General features: G+C 35.3%; 1 protein-coding gene across 1 annotated transcript; it reads left to right on the plus strand.

Moving 5' to 3' along the window:
• The first annotated feature begins 9,904 nt into the window (after positions 1-9,904).
• Positions 9,905-10,843, plus strand: LOC110327756 (olfactory receptor 150-like). The gene has a single exon (XM_021206949.2). It carries the CDS (start codon positions 9,908-9,910, stop codon positions 10,841-10,843), a length of 936 nt encoding a protein of 311 aa, XP_021062608.1. The 5' UTR covers positions 9,905-9,907.
• The last annotated feature ends 2,493 nt before the right edge of the window (positions 10,844-13,336 follow it).

Raw genomic sequence — 13,336 nt, forward strand, 5'->3', positions numbered from 1 at the left:
ATGCTTCTACTGAAAAATGATCTAAATATCTTATTTCCCTCCCAGAAATAATACTACACATTTCTGTCAGTCCTATATATATTTATTGAATAAATCAATTAAAAACAAGCTACACTCATGGAAGCTGTGTTTGTTCATTGCTACTTTGGTGTCACTGATTCTATTCACTGAACACACTAAGCAAATAATCATATGTTTATACTAATTCTGTACAGAGTTACACATATAATTACCTAAATTTAATTCACAAGTTTGTGTTCATTGGAAGCTATAAAAAAAAGGGAAAACGTTAATATAATGCTTTCTACTCTGGATTAGTACCAGATAGGTTAACTTAGAAATTTTCTTGCTGATATGTAAATTCCACATTAAAAAAACAAAGGATTCACCATCATCTATTCCCTATATATTTATTGGTCTATTTCTTCTCTTTGCTATAGTGGTCCCAGAATTTCCCCTGCACTCTTAATGGAAAACTGTTCCATTAACAAATATATTTTAGGGGCTGGAGAGATGGCTCAGTGGTTAAGAGCACTGGCTGCTCTTCCAGAGGTCCTGAGTTCAACTCCCAGCAACCACATGGTGGCTCACAACCATCTGTAATAGGATCTGATGCCCTCTTCTGGTGTGTCTGAAGACAGCGACAGTGTATTCATATACATAAATAAATAAATCTTTAAAAAAAAACAAATATATTTTATAAAGGAGTTACAATGTTTATTTTGACTATATTTCTGCAATCTCTACTTATTGTCAAATTTAGTTAGATAAACATGTTCATCTCCAGCCCCTTCTATGAAACTAGTATTTTGTGGAAATTAATAAAGGAACACAGAAGAGACAACTTTTGATAATGAATACAAAACATTATTTATCCAAACAATTAAGTGGGGATGGAGGGCAATGGAAATGACCTCATATATTTCAGAGATTATTTTCAGATGGGAAGTTGTCATGGAGTCACCCTACAATTATGCCATTAGACTTCAGTTTCTGGTCCCAAATGCAATAATTGACACTATTACCAAACACAAAGAATTATACTCCAGGGAAACAAAATGAAAGTATCAACCAAAGCACAGTACAAGAAATCTTAACCACTGTTTCCTGTGAGCAGCTCATCCCCGGTGGAAAGACATCCTCAGGGAGTTTCTTTCTATATGCATTTTGGATGCCTCTTATACTTCAAAATTCTCTGTGAAAATAATTATCAGTCTTGTAAGTGCCATTTGAAGATTTGAGGGGAGTCATGACATTGCATTTATGACGGGAATGTAAACTACTCAGAACATAAGGTTTCTGTTCAGATCCCATGAACAAAAATGAGCCAGAAGATTGTATTTTGGATTCCTTGCACCCAAACCATGAAGAGGTACTTCATTAAGGACCACTTGATCTTGACCTCATGTGTTACTAGGAGGGAAGTCTCCACATAGAAAAAAGGTGAGGTCCTAACGTCCGTCTGTCCTGAAATCTCTCAGCCTCAGAATGTCAGATTACCTCTACTTTTAGATACTATAGAAATTTTTAGTGATAGCTGAAAATATCACTAATGTTTGAGAACCAAATTTTCTCCCAGGCAGTTTTCATACTTGGATAGAATTTTGTTCTTACTCAATATATTTATATTTCAGTGGTTATAGCTGTTTCCTCTAACATGAAATACAAAACAAACAAACAAACAAACAAACAGAAATTTTTATGGCAAGTCATAGAGGTACTAGGTGTAAGTTATGTTCAAATAATTCATCAATTATTACAAATATCTTCAGTGTATAATCCCTGTTATAAGCTATAATGTTTATAATGTAAAACTATAATATAAAAACATGGGGGTACTTATTACTTTCCTCATTGCTTATTATTTCTTTCAACAAACAGCTTTTAAATTTTTAGAATGTTTTGGTATTTAGCAAATCTAAGATTATTAATATTGTGCAAACATAACTTATTTCTTTTCTTTTTTCAATTTTTAATAGATATTTTCTTAATTTACATTTCAAATGCTATCCCAAAAGTCCCCTATACCCTCCCCACACCCTGCTCCCCTACCCCTTCACTCCCACTTCTTGGCCCTGGCATTCCCCTGTTTGGGGCATATAAAGTTTGCAAAACAAAGGGGCATCTCTTCCCAATGATGGCCAACTATGCCATCTTCTGCTACATATGCAGCTAGAGACATGAGCTCTGGGAGTACTGATTAGTTTATATTGTTGTTCCACCTATAGGGTTGCAGACCCCTTGTGCTTTTTGGGTAATTACTCTAGCTCCTCCATTGGGGGCCTTGTGTTCCATCACATAGATGACTGTGAGCATCCACTTCTGTATTTGCCAATGACTGGCATAGCCTTACAAGAGACAGCTATATCAGGGACCTTTCAGCAAAATCATGCTGGCATATGCAATAGTGTCTGTGTTTGGTGGTTGATTATGGCATGGACCCCTGGTGGGGCAGTCTCTGGATGGTCCATCCTTTCATCTTAGCTACAAACTTTGTCTCTGCAACTCCTTCCATGGGTAGTTTATTCCCTATTTTAGGGAGGAATGAAGTATCCACATGTTGGCCTCCCTTCTTCTTGATTTTCTAGTGTTTTGGAAATTGAATCTTGGGTATTCTAAGTTTCTGGTCTAATATCCACTTATCATGAGTACATATCATGTGAGTTCTTTTGTGATTGGGTTACCTCACTCAGGATGATATCCTCCAGATACATCCATTTTCCTAAGAATTTCATAAATTCATTGTTTTTAATAGCTGAACAGTACTTTTTTGTGTAAATGTACCACATTTTCTGTATTCATTCCTCTGTTTAGGGATATCTGGGTTCTTTCTAGCTTCTGGCTATTATAAATAGGGCTGCTATGAGCATAGTGGAACATGTGTCCTTATTACCAGTTGGAACATCTTCTGGGTATATGCCCAGGATATGCGGTAATACTATGTCCAGTTTTCTGAGGAACTGCCAGACTGATATCCAGAGTGGTTGTACAAGCTTGCAATCCCACCAGCAATGGAGGAGTGTTCCTCTTTCTCCACATCCTTGCCAGCATCTGCTGTCACCTGAATTTTTGATTCTGGCCATTCTGACTGGTATGAGGTGGAATCTCAGGGTTGTTTTGATTTGCATTTCCCTGATGATTAAGGATGTTGAACATTTTTTCAAGTGCTTCTCAGCCCTTCAGTATTCCTCAGTTGAGAATTCTTTGTTTAGCTCTGTACCCCATTTTTAAATTGGGTTATTTGAATTTCTGCAGTTCAGCTTCTTGAGCTCTTTGCATATATTGGATATTAGTCCCTATCAGATTTAGGATTGGTAGAATTTCTTTCCCAATCTGTTGGTGGTCTTTTTGTCTTATTGACAGAATCTTTTGCCCTACAGAACATAATTTATTTCTTAAACTTTCATATTTCTCTTGAAAATTTTATACTAACCCCTTTCTAGACTAATTACCATACTTATGTGTTCCTATTGACCTCCTCAGGCACAATATGCATCTATATACTATCTTTCTCTCTTCTTATACATTATAGCACATTAATGAGCATGGACTTTCTATCATGAATCTCTCTATGCTTTATGCTTATAGCATATGCTTATTGCTATTAAATTTTCATCAGGCTGCATTCACAGCCAAATATTACTGCTTAAATACTTGAATAATTATAACCAGGCAAGTATTTGTTACTTCAAATTTCATAATTAAGCATGATCATGATTACCCATAGCTGAATTGTCTTACATATTCCTTAAATTTACATATCTATAGATTATTGTTTTCTCATTTTTGTGTACAAAGCATACAGGTTTAGCAAATCTATCAGGATAACCTAGGGACCACTCAACATGAAAGGAGTACAGGTAGGAACAAAATAATAATAAGAAGAACATATTTTTACATGCAGTTTTGTATGCCACTATCAAAATTAATTTTATAATCTGTCAAGTCATAATACTGAAACCAAAGTTCTAGATGCACTTTACCAGGTTCATAAGGATTCTACTTAATCTTCATTTTTTTCAGTTTTCAAACTTTGGGTACCCCTGGAAGGAACTATGTTGTATGAAACAAGCCATTCAAAAAAGAAAATATTAATAAATAGTTCTATTTTTATAAAATAATTGTCAAACCCATGTAAATATAGAATATGATAATTATTTCTAGATAATAGAGGCTGAGAAAGAAAATGACCTGTTCAGTGGCTATAAATCCTTACTAATGGAAGAAGAATTAAGCTATAAAACGCTATGTGCAATATAGTATCTAAATTTAGCACATGGTATTATGTACTCAAAGATTTTGGAAAAATTTCCCTCAGATTTTGTTATTTTAGTTCTGACACATTCATCTCTACAGTAAATAAAAAGGAGGCTAATATATATGGATATATTATGGATAATACATATGGATATATATGCATGTGGATATGTGACAAAAAAATTAATGTAAAAGAGCCCTAGAATCTGAAAGAGAGCAAGGAAGGTTATACCAAATGACTTGAAGGGAAGAATGGGAAGGAGAAAATAATGGAATTATATTATAATCTCTAAAAATGAATAAAATAATTTTGAAATAAATAGACTAAGTACAAAGAAGGGGGATTCTGAAACAATGGATTTAGGCAGTCTCCTTTAGTTTCTTTCTGAGTTCCTGGACTGATTTCCCTTAAAGCTATGTGGTCTATGGATGTAGAGCTTGAGGGATGAGATGACTAAAGTTTTTGTTGCCCAGAAAGCATGAGTGGGTTCCTGACGTTGAACACTGAGCCAGAAGATTTATATTCATGGAGTGTGGGTTTGTTTAAGTATAACTGTTCCTAAGCCCCAGTTCTTCACCTTTAAAATAAGAAATCACTAGTTTTGAAATTCTCAGGAGCCTATAGTTAAGAAATTTTGAACTTTTAAGGTGACTTTGGACTTTTAAGGTGTTACAATTTTTAAAGACTTGGAGGACTTAAAATTTATATGACATTTTATGTTATGATTATGAGACTTTGGGGATAAAAAAGATTATGATTTAACAACAATATATTTGTATGTTCAGTTTATATAAGGTGGAGGTTCTAGTTTATTTTTATTATTTACTTGAAATTATCTAGAGTCACAAGAGAAAAAGAAACTCAGTTGAGTTGGAAAGTTGAACTTGGAAAAATTCTACATGACAATGTCTATGAGAGAATCTTTGCTGTATGACAAATGTGTGAGGGCCCAACCCACCTTGGAGAGGACCTTTTCTGGGCAGTAGCCCTGGGTTCTATAAGAAAGCTAGCTAAACATTTATCAGTACACAAGTTAATAAACAGTGTCCTTTCATAGCTTTTTTTCTTCTACTGCTATCCTAATTTCCCTCAATGGAGGACTATGACCTGAAAAAAAAAAAACATAATAAGCATAGGTTAAAAGAGGTCTTTTCTTCACATAGGTGCTATCAATCATAGTATTTTATCACAGAAACAGAAAAGCAAACTAGAACAGATTGTGAACTCTCTTACATATCTATATATCACTAATCGATGAACCTATTACTATTGTCCTTTAAAGTTTCCACATCTCAACAAATTTTCATCAATGAGTATGTTTTCAACATATGATTTCTCTGAGACAAAGCACAATTATATCAACATAGACATTCACTATATTTCTCTTGTTTATTTTATTTTCTGACATTATTTTCTGATTATATTGTTTTCTTCTTCCCTTCCTCCTCCAAAGTACTTTAACACACAGTGTTTTCAGGGCTGATCATTTGGTGTTAGGTGTTTCCTATATTGGCGAATAAATATCCAACACATGAATTTCAAGAGGCGCAGAAAATTAAACGAACATGAAACTCATTATTTTATATTTCTTTTATTTTTAGAGATTATAATATATCAATTTATAAGTTTACCATTTTATGCTTATATTTTATACTTGCAACACTCATATATTTTGCTTATATAATTTTATATTATATAACTTTTAATTATATCATTTTTTAATACAATTGCATCATTATGTCAATTGGTGTGTTCTTCTCTGGGGGAAACTATTTCTCCCACTCTCAGCATTCCTTAGTTGTCCCTCATGGTTCTTTGTGTAGACCTGAAGCCTCGTGGGTCTTTCTCGTCCACTTTAACATGTCCACTGCTGTTTTCCTTATTCAACTCATATTTAAGCAGCCAACCTTATCTTTAATAGAAACAAAACTAAGAGATTTTCTCAAATAAATAAAATATATTTCATAGAAACTAGTACTACTACTTCTGAGTTTGACTTTCTTTAAGTTAGCAATACCAATCTCTAGATATTCTTGAGCTTTTCTAGAAAACTACAGAATTGGTCCAGAATGGGAGTGCTTTCTGGTATAGGAAATAACCAGCTGCAGAGTTAGAAGAGAACAAGTTTGAGCAGTAAGTCCCTTCCATCCATCGTTGCATGTTGTAAGCAGTGCTATTCCAGAGTCTTTTGTATGATTTTTTTGCGTCAGTGTGTTTTCTATTTTTGTAGGTGTGTCTCAAGCATTAAAACACCTTGGACCTGCAATAAGTGTATGTTTTACATTTTGTAGTGTTCTCCAGCTGTTTTCCTAGAATTCTGTACTATTTTAAAACCACACCAATAATATGAGATTGTAAATTCCTTGCATCCTTACAAGTAATTACCACTTTATCATAACCCTGCCAATCAATGCAAAATTTTGTTTCACTGTGATTTTTTGTTAAATGTCCCTACTGACTAATGATGGTACACATATTTTCAGATATGCTTGTAATACATGAATGTTCATTTTACTTCTTTCAGTAACTCAAACAGTTTTTGCCATTCTATAAAGAATGGACACATCTATTCTTAATTCTAACTTTAAACATTCTATCAACTGCCCTAACTTCCCCAAATTATTTAAATCAGGCTAACATCCTAAAACTAATAAGTCAGAAATTCAATTTATACAGCATTTTCTCCAGAACTTTATTTTGCACACTCATCTGCATGAAACTTGTACAACAGAATGGTCCACCACCCAGGAAGTTATTATACCAAGTGAGTCTGTTGGTGTCCACTCACACCAGGCCAAATAAATGAGTATGGCAATGACAAACATGAGAAAACACATCAGTAGCAGGAAGCAGTCTCTGGGGTGGTGCTGCACCAGAGCTCACCTATCTCAGCTGAACAGCTTGGTGGGCAGTCTCCAGAGATCTCACTTGATCACTATAGCTCTTCCTGAATGGTGATCAACAGATCATTATTAAATGATCTGGCTATTTGTAACCCAGTTATATGTTTTCTTTGCCATTAGAATATAAAACTGCTTTAATTCTATTAATAGATCTTCCTAAAATACATTACTTGAGATGATATGTTATTTTCATTTATCTGTGGTATCCTTAGAGGCACAAATTAGTTTTAATTTTAATTATGTTCAATTAATTTTCTTTTTTTGCCATAACTCTGATGGTAATATGTTATCCAAGAAACTATTACAATTTATTGGCATGAAAATCTACTGTTGTATTTTTTCAAGTGTTGTTAGTTTTAGCTATTGTATTTAGTGATAGCGTATACTTTCACTAACTTTTTATAATATGAAAAGGTGGATGTTAATTATTTAACATGTAACTTCATCTACTTTTCCATTTAGTGGAAAAACATTCTTTTTACACTGAGTTGTTTTGAAACACATAACTTCAATAATTTATTCATATAATATTTTTGCAGATTGACAATTTCTTTACATTTTGTGGCACACTTGTATTATGAGAATATTGTAATTGTTGTAATAAGTTTCCAAATGGGGAACTTGAAGCTTCCATTTTATCCTTCTACTTCAAGCTTGTTCAGATCACTCTCAGTCCCACTATATTTCTATGGATATTTTATTATTAACATGAAATTATTGGTAATGAAAATATCATGTTTTAATTAGGATTGCACTGAACTTTTAAACCAGTTTGAGAAGTATTGGTTCCCAAATGTTAAATCTTGTGGTTCATAAAAATGGGATATCTTTACATGTAAGTAATGATTTATTTTTCAAAAAAGTTGGTAGTTTCAAGGGTAATGTCATGTTTCCTTAATTTATTCCTAAATATTTTAACATTTTTCACAATATTTCAAGTGGATTTTTATGATTTATGAGTTTTCTGGATGATCTTGGTTCTCATTTCTATAATGACCTTTTAAAAAAATTACAATGCTACTGTCTTAAAGATTTCTTGGAACTTGTGTTTATAAATTAAAATATATACATATAAAAGTATGTTTATAGTTTATTTTCAAATTCAGATGCCTGTGGATTTCATGTTTTCACCTGATTGCCCCAACTTAAATTTCTGCTACAGTGTTGAATAAAGCATAGCTTACCCTGTTTGTTATCTTAGGAAGAAAAGATTTATGTTTCCACCATAACTATAGCAAGTACTGTACATGTATGCCTTTCATCATAGTGTGGATGCTGCTTTTGTTGTAACACACACACACACACAGAAACACACACACACACAAAATGTTTTTCTCTGCAGAGTGATTGGAAGGAGAAATAAGTCATGAAGAGTCATTATCAGACTCCACTGAACATATCTGATCTCTCATTGGTTGCCCATAAATTGAGTTCTAAAATTCTCACATCAAAAATCTTGCTAAGTATGTTTTGAGCTCTAGTAAAGTTTCTTTTATGAATGTGGGTGCTCTTGCATTTGGGGTATAGATGTTCAGAACTGAGACTTTCTCCCAGTAGATTTTCCCTTTGATGAATATGAAGTATCTTTCCTCATCACGCTTGATAACTTCTGGTTGAAAGTCTGCTTTATTGAATATTAAGATGGGAAATCCTGCTTGATTCTTGGGACCATTTTCTTGGAAAACCATTTCCCAGCCTTTTAATCTGAGATAGTGTCTGTCTTTGTTATTTAAGTGTGTTTCTTGTATGCAGAAAAATGATGGATCCTGTTAGCATATCCAGTCTGTCTTTTTATAGGTGAGTTGAATCCATTAATATTGAGATATTAAAGACAGATGAATGTCAGTTCCTGATATGCATGTCTTTGTATGTGGCTTTATGTGTATGTGGATCTCTCCTTTTGACTTTGTTGTAAGACAATTAAAAACTTGTCTTTTCTTTGGTATGAGTACTCTCTTTGTGTTGGAGTTTCCCCTCTAGAATCCTCTGTAGGGCAGGATTGGTGTATAGATACTGTTTAAATTTGGTTTTCTCCTGGAATATTTTGGTTTCTCCATCTATGTTGATTGAGAGTTTTGCTGGATATACTACCCTGGCCTGGAATTGGTGTTCTCTTAGAGTCTGCATGACTTCTGACCAGGCTCTCCTGGCTTTTACTGTCTCTGCTGAGAAGACTGGTGTAATCAGACACTGGACCACCAACCAGGCAGAATGCACTAGCTGATATGAAGTCCCAAACATGAATAGAGCCAAGGACTGCCTGGTCTGTGTTCAGTCAGAGAAGATGTACCTAACCCTCAAGATATTGGAAGCCTTAGTGAGTTTAGATCTCTGGTTGGGTGGAAACAGGTTGGTGAGGAGGAGGTATGCAATGGGGGAACATTCGGATGGTGGACTGAGAGGGCGATAAAATCTGAAGTGTAAAAATAAATAAATAAATAAATAAATAAACCTAACAAACCTAATAAAATTATTTTTTAAAAAAGTAAATAGAATGTATTCAAACAAATATAAATTGCTAAGAAAAATCATACTCAGTGACAAATATAACTTATCTTTAACTACAACTGCCTGGGTTAATCAATCTAAGGCCTTAGATATCTAAAATTTAAGATTATCTGTCAGAAAAATTAAAGATGCCTACCAAAGTGAAGCTTGACTTCTGTTTCACACTTCATTATGTGATAAAAAAAAATAGATAGTTATTTCACCTTTGTCTCTTTCTATATAGAACTCAGAGAAGAAAATGTTACAAGGAAATCTTTCTGAAGTGACTGAGTTCATCCTCGCTGGGTTAACAAACAAACCAGAGCTGCAGCTGCCCCTCTTCTTCCTCTTTCTAGCAATCTATGTGGTCACAGTGGTGGGGAATCTGGGCATGATCACTCTGATACTATTCAGTTCTCAACTACACACACCCATGTATTATTTCCTCAGCAGTCTATCCTTCATTGACCTCTGCCATTCTACTGTCATTACCCCCAAAATGCTGGTGAACTTTGTGACTGTGAAGAACATCATCTCCTACCCTGAATGCATGACACAGCTCTACATTTTTCTTACTTTTGCTATTGCAGAGTGTCACATGTTAGCTGTAATGGCATATGACCGCTATGTTGCCATCTGTAACCCATTGCTTTACAATGCTGTAATGTCCTTTCAAGTCTGTTCCTGGATGATATTTGGAGTATATGTTATGGCTCTGATTGGTACCACAACTCACACAATCTGCATGCTAAAAGTGCACTTCTGTGAGGCTGATGTAATAAATCATTACTTCTGTGATCTTTATCCACTGCTGGAACTCTCTTGTTCTGATACTTTTATTAATGAAGTAGTAGTATTATGTTTCAGTGTTTTCAATATTTTTATTCCAACTCTGACAATTCTGAGCTCTTACATCTTCATTATTGCCAGCATCCTCCGGATTAAATCCACAGAAGGCAGGTCCAAAGCCTTCAGCACCTGCAGCTCACACATATCAGCTGTTGCTATCTTCTTTGGTTCCCTTGCATTCATGTACTTACAGCCATCATCAGTCAGCTCCATGGACCAAGGGAAAGTGTCTTCTGTATTTTACACCATTGTTGTGCCCATGCTGAATCCCTTGATCTACAGCCTGAGAAATAAGGATGTCAAAGTTGCTCTAGATAAGTTCCTTGAAAGAAAGTTTTTCTTGTGAACAAGACTGATTTTTTTCTTTACTAAAATTCTTGTTTAGAGGGTTAGCAAAGAGTCCAGATAGCTAAGTATGGCAATATGTGAAATCAGTGCTATCACCATTTATTTTTAAAGTCAACAAGGGAAGGGCAAGTTTTAGCTAATGGGACATGTGAAGGACAGCATCTGTCTGGGATTCAGAGAACCATATGCTTATCATAGCATGCATCAAGCTGTTCCATTTGTCAAACTCTCAAAAGCCTCCTTATGAATGATTCTGTTTTATGTATCTGAACTATGTTCCTTCTATGCTAGATGTATTTATCCTACAGTGAAGAGTAAATATACATGGGCCAATTCCTTGGTCATCTCAATATTCTATGTATTTAGCCTTTGTAATTAATTATATTTCTAATTTCTAAAGATTTCTGACCTTGCAATATTCAAATATTATAATTTTATTAAAAAGTAAAATATGTAAAATATATTTTTCTTTTTGTACTTCTCTTTTTATTCACTTTATATCCTGATCATTACCCACCCCAGGTCATATCCTCTCCTACAATCCTCCCTCAAAAAAATCCCCTCCCCTTCTCCTCTAAGGTGGTGGAAGCCACCCCTGGACATTCTCCTGCCCTGGCATATCAACTCTCTGTGACTCTAGTCACATCCTCTCCCACTGAAGCCAGACAAAGTAGTCTAGCTAGAAGAACATATCTAATTTTTGTTAATTGTGTTGAATGTATTTAAGGATATTGAGTGATATGATAAGGTTAATATCAAAACAAAACAAAACATGAACAAACAAACTGTATTTTGATGAGACACACATCACTAAAGAAGAAAGCACACATATGCACAATTCTCTAAAGCAGAGTAGAAGTAAGAACAAAATTTCTTATATGGGTCTGGGTTTTCTAATATTTGTAGGATTGTGTCCAGCATGGAACTGACCATAGCATATTCAGAAGTACATTATTTTTCTATTGTACATACATGAAATATTTATTCATACCTAGAAAGCAAGACTCATAAAAAATGTTTTCTGATTAATTCCATATTAGCTAGAATTGTTAAATATTCTCATATTTTTAAAATATTTATTTATTCATTATATGTGAGTACACTGTAGCTGTCTTCAGACACTCTGGAAGAAGGCGTTAGATCTTGTTATGGATGGTTGTGAGCCACCATGTGGATGCTGGGATTTGAACTCAGGACCTTAGGAAGAGGAGTCAATGCTCTTAACCGCTGAGCCATCTCACCAGCCCCTCATATTTTTTAAAAGACAATTTTTCTCAAAAGAAAGACTGAATTAGAGACGAACTTGTAAAATAAATAAATGGTCATTATTTCTATTACCTAATTAAATCCCATTGCTTCTCTTTGCACCTACAATCATAAGACTGATTTTATGCTTCTGAATGCAACTGTGCATATCAGGCTACCTTGGTAGCTCTAATTATACTCCAAATATACATCAGGTACCTGATGATGCCTTCCTGCATGTAGCAGCATTTGTAGAATCATTCTTGTATCCTCTTAAGTTATCTCCAAAAAGGGGGGAGAGGTTCCTTATTCTTTAGTGCTATTTCCAAGTAATGGGTGATGATTGTGTTGTTTCTGATTCCTTAAAGCTTCAAAGCTTTGAAAATTTTTATTAAGTACAATACTCCACCAGGATCATCTAGATGACCTTGTTTAAAATCTCTTGGTTACAAAATTAAACAAAATGGCATCTTCACAGAAAGATTTCTTGTATGGAGTACAGGATGATGAGGTTATGTGTTTGGAGGAAGAAAGTGAGGAGAGATCTTCCGCCTGAACCCAGCGGAGCCTGCCAAGAACACCAGAGTACTCTCCACGCCACAGGACCTCGGGATCACCTCGAGATCACGGGTGAGTGGAACGCAACATCAGCTTCAAATAATTGAGGAGTGTCTTGTGACAGCAGGAACAGGGACAAAGGAACCCTGCCCAACCAGAGGCTGGGATTCTTTCCAGTCAGGGCCAGCACCACCATCTCCTTGTGAACCCAGCCTAGGGAGTCTAGGGCCCCAGAATACTCTTCACTCTGAAGGACCCCTAGCACAACCAGGACCTTGAAATCACTGGAGAGCACTTGGACAACAGAAGCAACCAAGCTTCTTGGACAGGGTCCTTTCGGTCCTTCATTCTCAGCCAGGAGGTAGAGCTGAGACCCAGACCCCTGGGCACCTTCCTTGCCAAAGGAGAGTTAGCCTACAGGGAGGATTCTGTCCCCAGGACACAGGAGGTGGATCAGAGCTCCAGAATTCTGGACACCTGCCCTGCAAGAGAAGAGCTTTCCTGCAGAGAGTGCTCTGACCACTGGGACTCAAGTGAGAATTTGACTCCCAGGAATGCAAACAGAGCCTAACAGAATCACAGGAGGATCAAACTCCAGGCAGAGACAGCTAGAATATTAACACCAGATATTACCAGATGGTGAAAGGCAAACATAAGAATCTTACTAACAGAAACCAAGAACACTGGG

Source organism: Mus pahari, chromosome 10 (assembly GCF_900095145.1).
Source record: "Mus pahari chromosome 10, PAHARI_EIJ_v1.1, whole genome shotgun sequence".
NCBI classification, from domain to species: Eukaryota; Metazoa; Chordata; class Mammalia; order Rodentia; family Muridae; genus Mus; species Mus pahari.